This window comes from Capricornis sumatraensis, chromosome 3 (assembly GCF_032405125.1).
Source record: "Capricornis sumatraensis isolate serow.1 chromosome 3, serow.2, whole genome shotgun sequence".
In the NCBI taxonomy this organism is placed as follows: Eukaryota; Metazoa; Chordata; class Mammalia; order Artiodactyla; family Bovidae; genus Capricornis; species Capricornis sumatraensis.
The window spans coordinates 6,448,690-6,466,958 of record NC_091071.1 but is presented as its reverse complement, the minus strand read 5'-3'; the positions used below and the strand labels follow the sequence as shown (position 1 = coordinate 6,466,958).

Sequence of the window (18,269 nt, the reverse complement as noted above, 5' to 3'; positions counted from 1 at the left end):
TGGTGTGTGCAGCGGCGGCAGAGGGCAGAGTGGCCGTGAGGGAGGTGGCCGGGGCTGCGGTGTCCCTGGGAGTGGCGACCTGCGTGCTGGACCCGGTGGGCGTGCTGGCGGGAGGCGAGGGGCCGGCAGTGGCGTGGGTGGTGGGGAGTGTGGTCATGTCGGTGGGCAGAGGGCTGGTGTTCGGGGTGGAGGCGGAGGCGGGCTGTGTGCTGGGGGCGGGTGGAGGGGAGCGAGGCACCCCCGTGGACGAGGTCGGGCTACTGGTGGCCACGGGAGTGGAGGTGGTGGACGCGGGAGCATAGAGTGTGCTGCTGGGCGTGGCGGAGGATGTGACGGACGGCGGAGAGGGCACCTCCGTGGCGACAGGCTGGCTAGAGGCGTCAGTGGGAGGAGTGCCCGTGGTGGTGGGGTGCGGGGGCGGCCCACTGGTGCTCGGGGCAGGTGGGCTGGCCCCCTCGGCCGCGGTGGTACTGGCCCTGGTACTGCCGGAGGCCGGGGAGGAGGCGCCTAGCGATGTGGCGGGAATGGTGCTGGAGCCGAAGGGAGTCGCCGTGCTGCGGGGAGTGGTGAAGATGGAGGTGGCGGCCGGCGTGCTGGCCGAGGTTGCCTGGACAGGGAAGGTGCTGTGAGTGCGGTGGGTGGTGGGGCCGGAGGAGATGATGCCGGTGGTGGGGGTGGCGGCGGGCGCGGGCGTGGGCGTGGCCGAGGCCGTGGGCGTGGCCGAGGCCGTGGGGGTGGGGGTGGGTGTGTCTGAGGGGCTGGCCAGAGCGCGTGTGGAGCCGAGGTCCACGGCGGAGGGGGCGCTGGTGGATGGAGCCGCGGGCCCGGTGGATGTGGCCTCGGTGGTGGCGGGCGTGGAGCTGGGGGCTCGCGTCCTGACCGAGGAGGGAGGGAGAGTCGTGGATGTGTGCAGCGTGGCGGAGGCCGGGAGGGGTGAGGTGAAGGCGGAAGTGAGGGTGCTCCCGCTGGAGTAGATGGTGGAAGAGGTGAGGACCGGAGCGCTGGGCGGTGCCGTGGGCATGGGTGTGGTCACCCGGAGGGTGCTAGCCGCCCCGGTGGTGTGTGCAGCGGCGGCAGAGGGCAGAGTGGCCGTGAGGGAGGTGGCCGGGGCTGCGGTGTCCCTGGGAGTGGCGACCTGCGTGCTGGACCCGGTGGGCGTGCTGGCGGGAGGCGAGGGGCCGGCAGTGGCGTGGGTGGTGGGGAGTGTGGTCATGTCGGTGGGCAGAGGGCTGGTGTTCGGGGTGGAGGCGGAGGCGGGCTGTGTGCTGGGGGCGGGTGGAGGGGAGCGAGGCACCCCCGTGGACGAGGTCGGGCTACTGGTGGCCACGGGAGTGGAGGTGGTGGACGCGGGAGCATAGAGTGTGCTGCTGGGCGTGGCGGAGGATGTGACGGACGGCGGAGAGGGCACCTCCGTGGCGACAGGCTGGCTAGAGGCGTCAGTGGGAGGAGTGCCCGTGGTGGTGGGGTGCGGGGGCGGCCCACTGGTGCTCGGGGCAGGTGGGCTGGCCCCCTCGGCCGCGGTGGTACTGGCCCTGGTACTGCCGGAGGCCGGGGAGGAGGCGCCTAGCGATGTGGCGGGAATGGTGCTGGAGCCGAAGGGAGTCGCCGTGCTGCGGGGAGTGGTGAAGATGGAGGTGGCGGCCGGCGTGCTGGCCGAGGTTGCCTGGACAGGGAAGGTGCTGTGTGTGCGGTGGGTGGTGGGGCCGGAGGAGATGATGCCGGTGGTGGGGGTGGCGGCGGGCGCGGGCGTGGGCGTGGCCGAGGCCGTGGGCGTGGCCGAGGCCGTGGGGGTGGGGGTGGGTGTGTCTGAGGGGCTGGCCAGAGCGCGTGTGGAGCCGAGGTCCACGGCGGAGGGGGCGCTGGTGGATGGAGCCGCGGGCCCGGTGGATGTGGCCTCGGTGGTGGCGGGCGTGGAGCTGGGGGCTCGCGTCCTGACCGAGGAGGGAGGGAGAGTCGTGGATGTGTGCAGCGTGGCGGAGGCCGGGAGGGGTGAGGTGAAGGCGGAAGTGAGGGTGCTCCCGCTGGAGTAGATGGTGGAAGAGGTGAGGACCGGAGCGCTGGGCGGTGCCGTGGGCATGGGTGTGGTCACCCGGAGGGTGCTAGCCGCCCCGGTGGTGTGTGCAGCGGCGGCAGAGGGCAGAGTGGCCGTGAGGGAGGTGGCCGGGGCTGCGGTGTCCCTGGGAGTGGCGACCTGCGTGCTGGACCCGGTGGGCGTGCTGGCGGGAGGCGAGGGGCCGGCAGTGGCGTGGGTGGTGGGGAGTGTGGTCATGTCGGTGGGCAGAGGGCTGGTGTTCGGGGTGGAGGCGGAGGCGGGCTGTGTGCTGGGGGCGGGTGGAGGGGAGCGAGGCACCCCCGTGGACGAGGTCGGGCTACTGGTGGCCACGGGAGTGGAGGTGGTGGACGCGGGAGCATAGAGTGTGCTGCTGGGCGTGGCGGAGGATGTGACGGACGGCGGAGAGGGCACCTCCGTGGCGACAGGCTGGCTAGAGGCGTCAGTGGGAGGAGTGCCCGTGGTGGTGGGGTGCGGGGGCGGCCCACTGGTGCTCGGGGCAGGTGGGCTGGCCCCCTCGGCCGCGGTGGTACTGGCCCTGGTACTGCCGGAGGCCGGGGAGGAGGCGCCTAGCGATGTGGCGGGAATGGTGCTGGAGCCGAAGGGAGTCGCCGTGCTGCGGGGAGTGGTGAAGATGGAGGTGGCGGCCGGCGTGCTGGCCGAGGTTGCCTGGACAGGGAAGGTGCTGTGTGTGCGGTGGGTGGTGGGGCCGGAGGAGATGATGCCGGTGGTGGGGGTGGCGGCGGGCGCGGGCGTGGGCGTGGCCGAAGCCGTGGGCGTGGCCGAGGCCGTGGGGGTGGGGGTGGGTGTGTCTGAGGGGCTGGCCAGAGCGCGTGTGGAGCCGAGGTCCACGGCGGAGGGGGCGCTGGTGGATGGAGCCGCGGGCCCGGTGGATGTGGCCTCGGTGGTGGCGGGCGTGGAGCTGGGGGCTCGCGTCCTGACCGAGGAGGGAGGGAGAGTCGTGGATGTGTGCAGCGTGGCGGAGGCCGGGAGGGGTGAGGTGAAGGCGGAAGTGAGGGTGCTCCCGCTGGAGTAGATGGTGGAAGAGGTGAGGACCGGAGCGCTGGGCGGTGCCGTGGGCATGGGTGTGGTCACCCGGAGGGTGCTAGCCGCCCCGGTGGTGTGTGCAGCGGCGGCAGAGGGCAGAGTGGCCGTGAGGGAGGTGGCCGGGGCTGCGGTGTCCCTGGGAGTGGCGACCTGCGTGCTGGACCCGGTGGGCGTGCTGGCGGGAGGCGAGGGGCCGGCAGTGGCGTGGGTGGTGGGGAGTGTGGTCATGTCGGTGGGCAGAGGGCTGGTGTTCGGGGTGGAGGCGGAGGCGGGCTGTGTGCTGGGGGCGGGTGGAGGGGAGCGAGGCACCCCCGTGGACGAGGTCGGGCTACTGGTGGCCACGGGAGTGGAGGTGGTGGACGCGGGAGCATAGAGTGTGCTGCTGGGCGTGGCGGAGGATGTGACGGACGGCGGAGAGGGCACCTCCGTGGCGACAGGCTGGCTAGAGGCGTCAGTGGGAGGAGTGCCCGTGGTGGTGGGGTGCGGGGGCGGCCCACTGGTGCTCGGGGCAGGTGGGCTGGCCCCCTCGGCCGCGGTGGTACTGGCCCTGGTACTGCCGGAGGCCGGGGAGGAGGCGCCTAGCGATGTGGCGGGAATGGTGCTGGAGCCGAAGGGAGTCGCCGTGCTGCGGGGAGTGGTGAAGATGGAGGTGGCGGCCGGCGTGCTGGCCGAGGTTGCCTGGACAGGGAAGGTGCTGTGTGTGCGGTGGGTGGTGGGGCCGGAGGAGATGATGCCGGTGGTGGGGGTGGCGGCGGGAGCGGGCGTGGGCGTGGCCGAGGCCGTGGGCGTGGCCGAGGCCGTGGGGGTGGGGGTGGGTGTGTCTGAGGGGCTGGCCAGAGCGCGTGTGGAGCCGAGGTCCACGGCGGAGGGGGCGCTGGTGGATGGAGCCGCGGGCCCGGTGGATGTGGCCTCGGTGGTGGCGGGCGTGGAGCTGGGGGCTCGCGTCCTGACCGAGGAGGGAGGGAGAGTCGTGGATGTGTGCAGCGTGGCGGAGGCCGGGAGGGGTGAGGTGAAGGCGGAAGTGAGGGTGCTCCCGCTGGAGTAGATGGTGGAAGAGGTGAGGACCGGAGCGCTGGGCGGTGCCGTGGGCATGGGTGTGGTCACCCGGAGGGTGCTAGCCGCCCCGGTGGTGTGTGCAGCGGCGGCAGAGGGCAGAGTGGCCGTGAGGGAGGTGGCCGGGGCTGCGGTGTCCCTGGGAGTGGCGACCTGCGTGCTGGACCCGGTGGGCGTGCTGGCGGGAGGCGAGGGGCCGGCATTGGCGTGGGTGGTGGGGAGTGTGGTCATGTCGGTGGGCAGAGGGCTGGTGTTCGGGGTGGAGGCGGAGGCGGGCTGTGTGCTGGGGGCGGGTGGAGGGGAGCGAGGCACCCCCGTGGACGAGGTCGGGCTACTGGTGGCCACGGGAGTGGAGGTGGTGGACGCGGGAGCATAGAGTGTGCTGCTGGGCGTGGCGGAGGATGTGACGGACGGCGGAGAGGGCACCTCCGTGGCGACAGGCTGGCTAGAGGCGTCAGTGGGAGGAGTGCCCGTGGTGGTGGGGTGCGGGGGCGGCCCACTGGTGCTCGGGGCAGGTGGGCTGGCCCCCTCGGCCGCGGTGGTACTGGCCCTGGTACTGCCGGAGGCCGGGGAGGAGGCGCCTAGCGATGTGGCGGGAATGGTGCTGGAGCCGAAGGGAGTCGCCGTGCTGCGGGGAGTGGTGAAGATGGAGGTGGCGGCCGGCGTGCTGGCCGAGGTTGCCTGGACAGGGAAGGTGCTGTGTGTGCGGTGGGTGGTGGGGCCGGAGGAGATGATGCCGGTGGTGGGGGTGGCGGCGGGAGCGGGCGTGGGCGTGGCCGAGGCCGTGGGCGTGGCCGAGGCCGTGGGGGTGGGGGTGGGTGTGTCTGAGGGGCTGGCCAGAGCGCGTGTGGAGCCGAGGTCCACGGCGGAGGGGGCGCTGGTGGATGGAGCCGCGGGCCCGGTGGATGTGGCCTCGGTGGTGGCGGGCGTGGAGCTGGGGGCTCGCGTCCTGACCGAGGAGGGAGGGAGAGTCGTGGATGTGTGCAGCGTGGCGGAGGCCGGGAGGGGTGAGGTGAAGGCGGAAGTGAGGGTGCTCCCGCTGGAGTAGATGGTGGAAGAGGTGAGGACCGGAGCGCTGGGCGGTGCCGTGGGCATGGGTGTGGTCACCCGGAGGGTGCTAGCCGCCCCGGTGGTGTGTGCAGCGGCGGCAGAGGGCAGAGTGGCCGTGAGGGAGGTGGCCGGGGCTGCGGTGTCCCTGGGAGTGGCGACCTGCGTGCTGGACCCGGTGGGCGTGCTGGCGGGAGGCGAGGGGCCGGCAGTGGCGTGGGTGGTGGGGAGTGTGGTCATGTCGGTGGGCAGAGGGCTGGTGTTCGGGGTGGAGGCGGAGGCGGGCTGTGTGCTGGGGGCGGGTGGAGGGGAGCGAGGCACCCCCGTGGACGAGGTCGGGCTACTGGTGGCCACGGGAGTGGAGGTGGTGGACGCGGGAGCATAGAGTGTGCTGCTGGGCGTGGCGGAGGATGTGACGGACGGCGGAGAGGGCACCTCCGTGGCGACAGGCTGGCTAGAGGCGTCAGTGGGAGGAGTGCCCGTGGTGGTGGGGTGCGGGGGCGGCCCACTGGTGCTCGGGGCAGGTGGGCTGGCCCCCTCGGCCGCGGTGGTACTGGCCCTGGTACTGCCGGAGGCCGGGGAGGAGGCGCCTAGCGATGTGGCGGGAATGGTGCTGGAGCCGAAGGGAGTCGCCGTGCTGCGGGGAGTGGTGAAGATGGAGGTGGCGGCCGGCGTGCTGGCCGAGGTTGCCTGGACAGGGAAGGTGCTGTGTGTGCGGTGGGTGGTGGGGCCGGAGGAGATGATGCCGGTGGTGGGGGTGGCGGCGGGCGCGGGCGTGGGCGTGGCCGAGGCCGTGGGCGTGGCCGAGGCCGTGGGGGTGGGGGTGGGTGTGTCTGAGGGGCTGGCCAGAGCGCGTGTGGAGCCGAGGTCCACGGCGGAGGGGGCGCTGGTGGATGGAGCCGCGGGCCCGGTGGATGTGGCCTCGGTGGTGGCGGGCGTGGAGCTGGGGGCTCGCGTCCTGACCGAGGAGGGAGGGAGAGTCGTGGATGTGTGCAGCGTGGCGGAGGCCGGGAGGGGTGAGGTGAAGGCGGAAGTGAGGGTGCTCCCGCTGGAGTAGATGGTGGAAGAGGTGAGGACCGGAGCGCTGGGCGGTGCCGTGGGCATGGGTGTGGTCACCCGGAGGGTGCTAGCCGCCCCGGTGGTGTGTGCAGCGGCGGCAGAGGGCAGAGTGGCCGTGAGGGAGGTGGCCGGGGCTGCGGTGTCCCTGGGAGTGGCGACCTGCGTGCTGGACCCGGTGGGCGTGCTGGCGGGAGGCGAGGGGCCGGCAGTGGCGTGGGTGGTGGGGAGTGTGGTCATGTCGGTGGGCAGAGGGCTGGTGTTTGGGGTGGAGGCGGAGGCGGGCTGTGTGCTGGGGGCGGGTGGAGGGGAGCGAGGCACCCCCGTGGACGAGGTCGGGCTACTGGTGGCCACGGGAGTGGAGGTGGTGGACGCGGGAGCATAGAGTGTGCTGCTGGGCGTGGCGGAGGATGTGACGGACGGCGGAGAGGGCACCTCCGTGGCGACAGGCTGGCTAGAGGCGTCAGTGGGAGGAGTGCCCGTGGTGGTGGGGTGCGGGGGCGGCCCACTGGTGCTCGGGGCAGGTGGGCTGGCCCCCTCGGCCGCGGTGGTACTGGCCCTGGTACTGCCGGAGGCCGGGGAGGAGGCGCCTAGCGATGTGGCGGGAATGGTGCTGGAGCCGAAGGGAGTCGCCGTGCTGCGGGGAGTGGTGAAGATGGAGGTGGAGGCCGGCGTGCTGGCCGAGGTTGCCTGGACAGGGAAGGTGCTGTGAGTGCGGTGGGTGGTGGGGCCGGAGGAGATGATGCCGGTGGTGGGGGGTGGCGGCGGGCGCGGGCGTGGGCGTGGCCGAGGCCGTGGGCGTGGCCGAGGCCGTGGGGGTGGGGGTGGGTGTGTCTGAGGGGCTGGCCAGAGCGCGTGTGGAGCCGAGGTCCACGGCGGAGGGGGCGCTGGTGGATGGAGCCGCGGGCCCGGTGGATGTGGCCTCGGTGGTGGCGGGCGTGGAGCTGGGGGCTCGCGTCCTGACCGAGGAGGGAGGGAGAGTCGTGGATGTGTGCAGCGTGGCGGAGGCCGGGAGGGGTGAGGTGAAGGCGGAAGTGAGGGTGCTCCCGCTGGAGTAGATGGTGGAAGAGGTGAGGACCGGAGCGCTGGGCGGTGCCGTGGGCATGGGTGTGGTCACCCGGAGGGTGCTAGCCGCCCCGGTGGTGTGTGCAGCGGCGGCAGAGGGCAGAGTGGCCGTGAGGGAGGTGGCCGGGGCTGCGGTGTCCCTGGGAGTGGCGACCTGCGTGCTGGACCCGGTGGGCGTGCTGGCGGGAGGCGAGGGGCCGGCAGTGGCGTGGGTGGTGGGGAGTGTGGTCATGTCGGTGGGCAGAGGGCTGGTGTTCGGGGTGGAGGCGGAGGCGGGCTGTGTGCTGGGGGCGGGTGGAGGGGAGCGAGGCACCCCCGTGGACGAGGTCGGGCTACTGGTGGCCACGGGAGTGGAGGTGGTGGACGCGGGAGCATAGAGTGTGCTGCTGGGCGTGGCGGAGGATGTGACGGACGGCGGAGAGGGCACCTCCGTGGCGACAGGCTGGCTAGAGGCGTCAGTGGGAGGAGTGCCCGTGGTGGTGGGGTGCGGGGGCGGCCCACTGGTGCTCGGGGCAGGTGGGCTGGCCCCCTCGGCCGCGGTGGTACTGGCCCTGGTACTGCCGGAGGCCGGGGAGGAGGCGCCTAGCGATGTGGCGGGAATGGTGCTGGAGCCGAAGGGAGTCGCCGTGCTGCGGGGAGTGGTGAAGATGGAGGTGGCGGCCGGCGTGCTGGCCGAGGTTGCCTGGACAGGGAAGGTGCTGTGTGTGCGGTGGGTGGTGGGGCCGGAGGAGATGATGCCGGTGGTGGGGGGTGGCGGCGGCCGCGGGCGTGGGCGTGGCCGAGGCCGTGGGCGTGGCCGAGGCCGTGGGGGTGGGGGTGGGTGTGTCTGAGGGGCTGGCCAGAGCGCGTGTGGAGCCGAGGTCCACGGCGGAGGGGGCGCTGGTGGATGGAGCCGCGGGCCCGGTGGATGTGGCCTCGGTGGTGGCGGGCGTGGAGCTGGGGGCTCGCGTCCTGACCGAGGAGGGAGGGAGAGTCGTGGATGTGTGCAGCGTGGCGGAGGCCGGGAGGGGTGAGGTGAAGGCGGAAGTGAGGGTGCTCCCGCTGGAGTAGATGGTGGAAGAGGTGAGGACCGGAGCGCTGGGCGGTGCCGTGGGCATGGGTGTGGTCACCCGGAGGGTGCTAGCCGCCCCGGTGGTGTGTGCAGCGGCGGCAGAGGGCAGAGTGGCCGTGAGGGAGGTGGCCGGGGCTGCGGTGTCCCTGGGAGTGGCGACCTGCGTGCTGGACCCGGTGGGCGTGCTGGCGGGAGGCGAGGGGCCGGCAGTGGCGTGGGTGGTGGGGAGTGTGGTCATGTCGGTGGGCAGAGGGCTGGTGTTCGGGGTGGAGGCGGAGGCGGGCTGTGTGCTGGGGGCGGGTGGAGGGGAGCGAGGCACCCCCGTGGACGAGGTCGGGCTACTGGTGGCCACGGGAGTGGAGGTGGTGGACGCGGGAGCATAGAGTGTGCTGCTGGGCGTGGCGGAGGATGTGACGGACGGCGGAGAGGGCACCTCCGTGGCGACAGGCTGGCTAGAGGCGTCAGTGGGAGGAGTGCCCGTGGTGGTGGGGTGCGGGGGCGGCCCACTGGTGCTCGGGGCAGGTGGGCTGGCCCCCTCGGCCGCGGTGGTACTGGCCCTGGTACTGCCGGAGGCCGGGGAGGAGGCGCCTAGCGATGTGGCGGGAATGGTGCTGGAGCCGAAGGGAGTCGCCGTGCTGCGGGGAGTGGTGAAGATGGAGGTGGCGGCCGGCGTGCTGGCCGAGGTTGCCTGGACAGGGAAGGTGCTGTGTGTGCGGTGGGTGGTGGGGCCGGAGGAGATGATGCCGGTGGTGGGGGTGGCGGCGGGCGCGGGCGTGGGCGTGGCCGAGGCCGTGGGCGTGGCCGAGGCCGTGGGGGTGGGGGTGGGTGTGTCTGAGGGGCTGGCCAGAGCGCGTGTGGAGCCGAGGTCCACGGCGGAGGGGGCGCTGGTGGATGGAGCCGCGGGCCCGGTGGATGTGGCCTCGGTGGTGGCGGGCGTGGAGCTGGGGGCTCGCGTCCTGACCGAGGAGGGAGGGAGAGTCGTGGATGTGTGCAGCGTGGCGGAGGCCGGGAGGGGTGAGGTGAAGGCGGAAGTGAGGGTGCTCCCGCTGGAGTAGATGGTGGAAGAGGTGAGGACCGGAGCGCTGGGCGGTGCCGTGGGCATGGGTGTGGTCACCCGGAGGGTGCTAGCCGCCCCGGTGGTGTGTGCAGCGGCGGCAGAGGGCAGAGTGGCCGTGAGGGAGGTGGCCGGGGCTGCGGTGTCCCTGGGAGTGGCGACCTGCGTGCTGGACCCGGTGGGCGTGCTGGCGGGAGGCGAGGGGCCGGCAGTGGCGTGGGTGGTGGGGAGTGTGGTCATGTCGGTGGGCAGAGGGCTGGTGTTCGGGGTGGAGGCGGAGGCGGGCTGTGTGCTGGGGGCGGGTGGAGGGGAGCGAGGCACCCCCGTGGACGAGGTCGGGCTACTGGTGGCCACGGGAGTGGAGGTGGTGGACGCGGGAGCATAGAGTGTGCTGCTGGGCGTGGCGGAGGATGTGACGGACGGCGGAGAGGGCACCTCCGTGGCGACAGGCTGGCTAGAGGCGTCAGTGGGAGGAGTGCCCGTGGTGGTGGGGTGCGGGGGCGGCCCACTGGTGCTCGGGGCAGGTGGGCTGGCCCCCTCGGCCGCGGTGGTACTGGCCCTGGTACTGCCGGAGGCCGGGGAGGAGGCGCCTAGCGATGTGGCGGGAATGGTGCTGGAGCCGAAGGGAGTCGCCGTGCTGCGGGGAGTGGTGAAGATGGAGGTGGCGGCCGGCGTGCTGGCCGAGGTTGCCTGGACAGGGAAGGTGCTGTGTGTGCGGTGGGTGGTGGGGCCGGAGGAGATGATGCCGGTGGTGGGGGTGGCGGCGGCCGCGGGCGTGGGCGTGGCCGAGGCCGTGGGCGTGGCCGAGGCCGTGGGGGTGGGGGTGGGTGTGTCTGAGGGGCTGGCCAGAGCGCGTGTGGAGCCGAGGTCCACGGCGGAGGGGGCGCTGGTGGATGGAGCCGCGGGCCCGGTGGATGTGGCCTCGGTGGTGGCGGGCGTGGAGCTGGGGGCTCGCGTCCTGACCGAGGAGGGAGGGAGAGTCGTGGATGTGTGCAGCGTGGCGGAGGCCGGGAGGGGTGAGGTGAAGGCGGAAGTGAGGGTGCTCCCGCTGGAGTAGATGGTGGAAGAGGTGAGGACCGGAGCGCTGGGCGGTGCCGTGGGCATGGGTGTGGTCACCCGGAGGGTGCTAGCCGCCCCGGTGGTGTGTGCAGCGGCGGCAGAGGGCAGAGTGGCCGTGAGGGAGGTGGCCGGGGCTGCGGTGTCCCTGGGAGTGGCGACCTGCGTGCTGGACCCGGTGGGCGTGCTGGCGGGAGGCGAGGGGCCGGCAGTGGCGTGGGTGGTGGGGAGTGTGGTCATGTCGGTGGGCAGAGGGCTGGTGTTCGGGGTGGAGGCGGAGGCGGGCTGTGTGCTGGGGGCGGGTGGAGGGGAGCGAGGCACCCCCGTGGACGAGGTCGGGCTACTGGTGGCCACGGGAGTGGAGGTGGTGGACGCGGGAGCATAGAGTGTGCTGCTGGGCGTGGCGGAGGATGTGACGGACGGCGGAGAGGGCACCTCCGTGGCGACAGGCTGGCTAGAGGCGTCAGTGGGAGGAGTGCCCGTGGTGGTGGGGTGCGGGGGCGGCCCACTGGTGCTCGGGGCAGGTGGGCTGGCCCCCTCGGCCGCGGTGGTACTGGCCCTGGTACTGCCGGAGGCCGGGGAGGAGGCGCCTAGCGATGTGGCGGGAATGGTGCTGGAGCCGAAGGGAGTCGCCGTGCTGCGGGGAGTGGTGAAGATGGAGGTGGCGGCCGGCGTGCTGGCCGAGGTTGCCTGGACAGGGAAGGTGCTGTGTGTGCGGTGGGTGGTGGGGCCGGAGGAGATGATGCCGGTGGTGGGGGTGGCGGCGGCCGCGGGCGTGGGCGTGGCCGAGGCCGTGGGCGTGGCCGAGGCCGTGGGGGTGGGGGTGGGTGTGTCTGAGGGGCTGGCCAGAGCGCGTGTGGAGCCGAGGTCCACGGCGGAGGGGGCGCTGGTGGATGGAGCCGCGGGCCCGGTGGATGTGGCCTCGGTGGTGGCGGGCGTGGAGCTGGGGGCTCGCGTCCTGACCGAGGAGGGAGGGAGAGTCGTGGATGTGTGCAGCGTGGCGGAGGCCGGGAGGGGTGAGGTGAAGGCGGAAGTGAGGGTGCTCCCGCTGGAGTAGATGGTGGAAGAGGTGAGGACCGGAGCGCTGGGCGGTGCCGTGGGCATGGGTGTGGTCACCCGGAGGGTGCTAGCCGCCCCGGTGGTGTGTGCAGCGGCGGCAGAGGGCAGAGTGGCCGTGAGGGAGGTGGCCGGGGCTGCGGTGTCCCTGGGAGTGGCGACCTGCGTGCTGGACCCGGTGGGCGTGCTGGCGGGAGGCGAGGGGCCGGCAGTGGCGTGGGTGGTGGGGAGTGTGGTCATGTCGGTGGGCAGAGGGCTGGTGTTCGGGGTGGAGGCGGAGGCGGGCTGTGTGCTGGGGGCGGGTGGAGGGGAGCGAGGCACCCCCGTGGACGAGGTCGGGCTACTGGTGGCCACGGGAGTGGAGGTGGTGGACGCGGGAGCATAGAGTGTGCTGCTGGGCGTGGCGGAGGATGTGACGGACGGCGGAGAGGGCACCTCCGTGGCGACAGGCTGGCTAGAGGCGTCAGTGGGAGGAGTGCCCGTGGTGGTGGGGTGCGGGGGCGGCCCACTGGTGCTCGGGGCAGGTGGGCTGGCCCCCTCGGCCGCGGTGGTACTGGCCCTGGTACTGCCGGAGGCCGGGGAGGAGGCGCCTAGCGATGTGGCGGGAATGGTGCTGGAGCCGAAGGGAGTCGCCGTGCTGCGGGGAGTGGTGAAGATGGAGGTGGCGGCCGGCGTGCTGGCCGAGGTTGCCTGGACAGGGAAGGTGCTGTGTGTGCGGTGGGTGGTGGGGCCGGAGGAGATGATGCCGGTGGTGGGGGTGGCGGCGGCCGCGGGCGTGGGCGTGGCCGAGGCCGTGGGCGTGGCCGAGGCCGTGGGGGTGGGGGTGGGTGTGTCTGAGGGGCTGGCCAGAGCGCGTGTGGAGCCGAGGTCCACGGCGGAGGGGGCGCTGGTGGATGGAGCCGCGGGCCCGGTGGATGTGGCCTCGGTGGTGGCGGGCGTGGAGCTGGGGGCTCGCGTCCTGACCGAGGAGGGAGGGAGAGTCGTGGATGTGTGCAGCGTGGCGGAGGCCGGGAGGGGTGAGGTGAAGGCGGAAGTGAGGGTGCTCCCGCTGGAGTAGATGGTGGAAGAGGTGAGGACCGGAGCGCTGGGCGGTGCCGTGGGCATGGGTGTGGTCACCCGGAGGGTGCTAGCCGCCCCGGTGGTGTGTGCAGCGGCGGCAGAGGGCAGAGTGGCCGTGAGGGAGGTGGCCGGGGCTGCGATGTCCCTGGGAGTGGCGACCTGCGTGCTGGACCCGGTGGGCGTGCTGGCGGGAGGCGAGGGGCCGGCAGTGGCGTGGGTGGTGGGGAGTGTGGTCATGTCGGTGGGCAGAGGGCTGGTGTTCGGGGTGGAGGCGGAGGCGGGCTGTGTGCTGGGGGCGGGTGGAGGGGAGCGAGGCACCCCCGTGGACGAGGTCGGGCTACTGGTGGCCACGGGAGTGGAGGTGGTGGACGCGGGAGCATAGAGTGTGCTGCTGGGCGTGGCGGAGGATGTGACGGACGGCGGAGAGGGCACCTCCGTGGCGACAGGCTGGCTAGAGGCGTCAGTGGGAGGAGTGCCCGTGGTGGTGGGGTGCGGGGGCGGCCCACTGGTGCTCGGGGCAGGTGGGCTGGCCCCCTCGGCCGCGGTGGTACTGGCCCTGGTACTGCCGGAGGCCGGGGAGGAGGCGCCTAGCGATGTGGCGGGAATGGTGCTGGAGCCGAAGGGAGTCGCCGTGCTGCGGGGAGTGGTGAAGATGGAGGTGGCGGCCGGCGTGCTGGCCGAGGTTGCCTGGACAGGGAAGGTGCTGTGTGTGCGGTGGGTGGTGGGGCCGGAGGAGATGATGCCGGTGGTGGGGGTGGCGGCGGGCGCGGGCGTGGGCGTGGCCGAGGCCGTGGGCGTGGCCGAGGCCGTGGGGGTGGGGGTGGGTGTGTCTGAGGGGCTGGCCAGAGCGCGTGTGGAGCCGAGGTCCACGGCGGAGGGGGCGCTGGTGGATGGAGCCGCGGGCCCGGTGGATGTGGCCTCGGTGGTGGCGGGCGTGGAGCTGGGGGCTCGCGTCCTGACCGAGGAGGGAGGGAGAGTCGTGGATGTGTGCAGCGTGGCGGAGGCCGGGAGGGGTGAGGTGAAGGCGGAAGTGAGGGTGCTCCCGCTGGAGTAGATGGTGGAAGAGGTGAGGACCGGAGCGCTGGGCGGTGCCGTGGGCATGGGTGTGGTCACCCGGAGGGTGCTAGCCGCCCCGGTGGTGTGTGCAGCGGCGGCAGAGGGCAGAGTGGCCGTGAGGGAGGTGGCCGGGGCTGCGATGTCCCTGGGAGTGGCGACCTGCGTGCTGGACCCGGTGGGCGTGCTGGCGGGAGGCGAGGGGCCGGCAGTGGCGTGGGTGGTGGGGAGTGTGGTCATGTCGGTGGGCAGAGGGCTGGTGTTCGGGGTGGAGGCGGAGGCGGGCTGTGTGCTGGGGGCGGGTGGAGGGGAGCGAGGCACCCCCGTGGACGAGGTCGGGCTACTGGTGGCCACGGGAGTGGAGGTGGTGGACGCGGGAGCATAGAGTGTGCTGCTGGGCGTGGCGGAGGATGTGACGGACGGCGGAGAGGGCACCTCCGTGGCGACAGGCTGGCTAGAGGCGTCAGTGGGAGGAGTGCCCGTGGTGGTGGGGTGCGGGGGCGGCCCACTGGTGCTCGGGGCAGGTGGGCTGGCCCCCTCGGCCGCGGTGGTACTGGCCCTGGTACTGCCGGAGGCCGGGGAGGAGGCGCCTAGCGATGTGGCGGGAATGGTGCTGGAGCCGAAGGGAGTCGCCGTGCTGCGGGGAGTGGTGAAGATGGAGGTGGCGGCCGGCGTGCTGGCCGAGGTTGCCTGGACAGGGAAGGTGCTGTGTGTGCGGTGGGTGGTGGGGCCGGAGGAGATGATGCCGGTGGTGGGGGTGGCGGCGGGCGCGGGCGTGGGCGTGGCCGAGGCCGTGGGCGTGGCCGAGGCCGTGGGGGTGGGGGTGGGTGTGTCTGAGGGGCTGGCCAGAGCGCGTGTGGAGCCGAGGTCCACGGCGGAGGGGGCGCTGGTGGATGGAGCCGCGGGCCCGGTGGATGTGGCCTCGGTGGTGGCGGGCGTGGAGCTGGGGGCTCGCGTCCTGACCGAGGAGGGAGGGAGAGTCGTGGATGTGTGCAGCGTGGCGGAGGCCGGGAGGGGTGAGGTGAAGGCGGAAGTGAGGGTGCTCCCGCTGGAGTAGATGGTGGAAGAGGTGAGGACCGGAGCGCTGGGCGGTGCCGTGGGCATGGGTGTGGTCACCCGGAGGGTGCTAGCCGCCCCGGTGGTGTGTGCAGCGGCGGCAGAGGGCAGAGTGGCCGTGAGGGAGGTGGCCGGGGCTGCGGTGTCCCTGGGAGTGGCGACCTGCGTGCTGGACCCGGTGGGCGTGCTGGCGGGAGGCGAGGGGCCGGCAGTGGCGTGGGTGGTGGGGAGTGTGGTCATGTCGGTGGGCAGAGGGCTGGTGTTCGGGGTGGAGGCGGAGGCGGGCTGTGTGCTGGGGGCGGGTGGAGGGGAGCGAGGCACCCCCGTGGACGAGGTCGGGCTACTGGTGGCCACGGGAGTGGAGGTGGTGGACGCGGGAGCATAGAGTGTGCTGCTGGGCGTGGCGGAGGATGTGACGGACGGCGGAGAGGGCACCTCCGTGGCGACAGGCTGGCTAGAGGCGTCAGTGGGAGGAGTGCCCGTGGTGGTGGGGTGCGGGGGCGGCCCACTGGTGCTCGGGGCAGGTGGGCTGGCCCCCTCGGCCGCGGTGGTACTGGCCCTGGTACTGCCGGAGGCCGGGGAGGAGGCGCCTAGCGATGTGGCGGGAATGGTGCTGGAGCCGAAGGGAGTCGCCGTGCTGCGGGGAGTGGTGAAGATGGAGGTGGCGGCCGGCGTGCTGGCCGAGGTTGCCTGGACAGGGAAGGTGCTGTGTGTGCGGTGGGTGGTGGGGCCGGAGGAGATGATGCCGGTGGTGGGGGTGGCGGCGGCCGCGGGCGTGGGCGTGGCCGAGGCCGTGGGCGTGGCCGAGGCCGTGGGGGTGGGGGTGGGTGTGTCTGAGGGGCTGGCCAGAGCGCGTGTGGAGCCGAGGTCCACGGCGGAGGGGGCGCTGGTGGATGGAGCCGCGGGCCCGGTGGATGTGGCCTCGGTGGTGGCGGGCGTGGAGCTGGGGGCTCGCGTCCTGACCGAGGAGGGAGGGAGAGTCGTGGATGTGTGCAGCGTGGCGGAGGCCGGGAGGGGTGAGGTGAAGGCGGAAGTGAGGGTGCTCCCGCTGGAGTAGATGGTGGAAGAGGTGAGGACCGGAGCGCTGGGCGGTGCCGTGGGCATGGGTGTGGTCACCCGGAGGGTGCTAGCCGCCCCGGTGGTGTGTGCAGCGGCGGCAGAGGGCAGAGTGGCCGTGAGGGAGGTGGCCGGGGCTGCGGTGTCCCTGGGAGTGGCGACCTGCGTGCTGGACCCGGTGGGCGTGCTGGCGGGAGGCGAGGGGCCGGCAGTGGCGTGGGTGGTGGGGAGTGTGGTCATGTCGGTGGGCAGAGGGCTGGTGTTCGGGGTGGAGGCGGAGGCGGGCTGTGTGCTGGGGGCGGGTGGAGGGGAGCGAGGCACCCCCGTGGACGAGGTCGGGCTACTGGTGGCCACGGGAGTGGAGGTGGTGGACGCGGGAGCATAGAGTGTGCTGCTGGGCGTGGCGGAGGATGTGACGGACGGCGGAGAGGGCACCTCCGTGGCGACAGGCTGGCTAGAGGCGTCAGTGGGAGGAGTGCCCGTGGTGGTGGGGTGCGGGGGCGGCCCACTGGTGCTCGGGGCAGGTGGGCTGGCCCCCTCGGCCGCGGTGGTACTGGCCCTGGTACTGCCGGAGGCCGGGGAGGAGGCGCCTAGCGATGTGGCGGGAATGGTGCTGGAGCCGAAGGGAGTCGCCGTGCTGCGGGGAGTGGTGAAGATGGAGGTGGCGGCCGGCGTGCTGGCCGAGGTTGCCTGGACAGGGAAGGTGCTGTGTGTGCGGTGGGTGGTGGGGCCGGAGGAGATGATGCCGGTGGTGGGGGTGGCGGCGGGCGCGGGCGTGGGCGTGGCCGAGGCCGTGGGCGTGGCCGAGGCCGTGGGGGTGGGGGTGGGTGTGTCTGAGGGGCTGGCCAGAGCGCGTGTGGAGCCGAGGTCCACGGCGGAGGGGGCGCTGGTGGATGGAGCCGCGGGCCCGGTGGATGTGGCCTCGGTGGTGGCGGGCGTGGAGCTGGGGGCTCGCGTCCTGACCGAGGAGGGAGGGAGAGTCGTGGATGTGTGCAGCGTGGCGGAGGCCGGGAGGGGTGAGGTGAAGGCGGAAGTGAGGGTGCTCCCGCTGGAGTAGATGGTGGAAGAGGTGAGGACCGGAGCGCTGGGCGGTGCCGTGGGCATGGGTGTGGTCACCCGGAGGGTGCTAGCCGCCCCGGTGGTGTGTGCAGCGGCGGCAGAGGGCAGAGTGGCCGTGAGGGAGGTGGCCGGGGCTGCGGTGTCCCTGGGAGTGGCGACCTGCGTGCTGGACCCGGTGGGCGTGCTGGCGGGAGGCGAGGGGCCGGCAGTGGCGTGGGTGGTGGGGAGTGTGGTCATGTCGGTGGGCAGAGGGCTGGTGTTCGGGGTGGAGGCGGAGGCGGGCTGTGTGCTGGGGGCGGGTGGAGGGGAGCGAGGCACCCCCGTGGACGAGGTCGGGCTACTGGTGGCCACGGGAGTGGAGGTGGTGGACGCGGGAGCATAGAGTGTGCTGCTGGGCGTGGCGGAGGATGTGACGGACGGCGGAGAGGGCACCTCCGTGGCGACAGGCTGGCTAGAGGCGTCAGTGGGAGGAGTGCCCGTGGTGGTGGGGTGCGGGGGCGGCCCACTGGTGCTCGGGGCAGGTGGGCTGGCCCCCTCGGCCGCGGTGGTACTGGCCCTGGTACTGCCGGAGGCCGGGGAGGAGGCGCCTAGCGATGTGGCGGGAATGGTGCTGGAGCCGAAGGGAGTCGCCGTGCTGCGGGGAGTGGTGAAGATGGAGGTGGCGGCCGGCGTGCTGGCCGAGGTTGCCTGGACAGGGAAGGTGCTGTGTGTGCGGTGGGTGGTGGGGCCGGAGGAGATGATGCCGGTGGTGGGGGTGGCGGCGGGCGCGGGCGTGGGCGTGGCCGAGGCCGTGGGCGTGGCCGAGGCCGTGGGGGTGGGGGTGGGTGTGTCTGAGGGGCTGGCCAGAGCGCGTGTGGAGCCGAGGTCCACGGCGGAGGGGGCGCTGGTGGATGGAGCCGCGGGCCCGGTGGATGTGGCCTCGGTGGTGGCGGGCGTGGAGCTGGGGGCTCGCGTCCTGACCGAGGAGGGAGGGAGAGTCGTGGATGTGTGCAGCGTGGCGGAGGCCGGGAGGGGTGAGGTGAAGGCGGAAGTGAGGGTGCTCCCGCTGGAGTAGATGGTGGAAGAGGTGAGGACCGGAGCGCTGGGCGGTGCCGTGGGCATGGGTGTGGTCACCCGGAGGGTGCTAGCCGCCCCGGTGGTGTGTGCAGCGGCGGCAGAGGGCAGAGTGGCCGTGAGGGAGGTGGCCGGGGCTGCGGTGTCCCTGGGAGTGGCGACCTGCGTGCTGGACCCGGTGGGCGTGCTGGCGGGAGGCGAGGGGCCGGCAGTGGCGTGGGTGGTGGGGAGTGTGGTCATGTCGGTGGGCAGAGGGCTGGTGTTCGGGGTGGAGGCGGAGGCGGGCTGTGTGCTGGGGGCGGGTGGAGGGGAGCGAGGCACCCCCGTGGACGAGGTCGGGCTACTGGTGGCCACGGGAGTGGAGGTGGTGGACGCGGGAGCATAGAGTGTGCTGCTGG

The 18,269-nt window shown here is 73.3% G+C and overlaps 1 protein-coding gene across 1 annotated transcript; it reads right to left on the bottom strand.

Moving 5' to 3' along the window:
• Positions 1-9,886: 9,886 nt before the first annotated feature.
• On the bottom strand, positions 9,887-15,807 carry LOC138075657 (mucin-2-like). The gene is made up of 10 exons (XM_068967566.1): positions 15,475-15,807; positions 15,025-15,393; positions 14,419-14,865; positions 13,363-14,337; positions 12,307-13,281; positions 11,857-12,225; positions 11,251-11,697; positions 10,801-11,169; positions 10,192-10,641; positions 9,887-10,060 (listed from the first exon to the last, which is right to left on the bottom strand). Exons 1-10 carry the CDS (start codon positions 15,805-15,807, stop codon positions 9,887-9,889), a joined length of 4,908 nt encoding a protein of 1,635 aa, XP_068823667.1.
• Positions 15,808-18,269: the final 2,462 nt, after the last annotated feature.

What these genes read in the sequence shown, in the direction of transcription:
- LOC138075657 (XM_068967566.1), bottom strand. Translation starts at nt 15,807, where the DNA reads ATGCCCACGGCACCGCCCAGCGCTCCGGTCCTCACCTCTTCCACCATC. An exon ending in CCTCGGCCACGCCCACGCCC is followed by an intron (nt 15,394 to 15,474) that starts GCGGCCGCCGCC and finishes TTCCCTGTCCAG; the next exon opens with GCAACCTCGGCCAGCACGCC. An exon ending in GCCCGACCTCGTCCACGGGG is followed by an intron (nt 14,866 to 15,024) that starts GTGCCTCGCTCC and finishes TCCAGCACGCAG; the next exon opens with GTCGCCACTCCCAGGGACAC.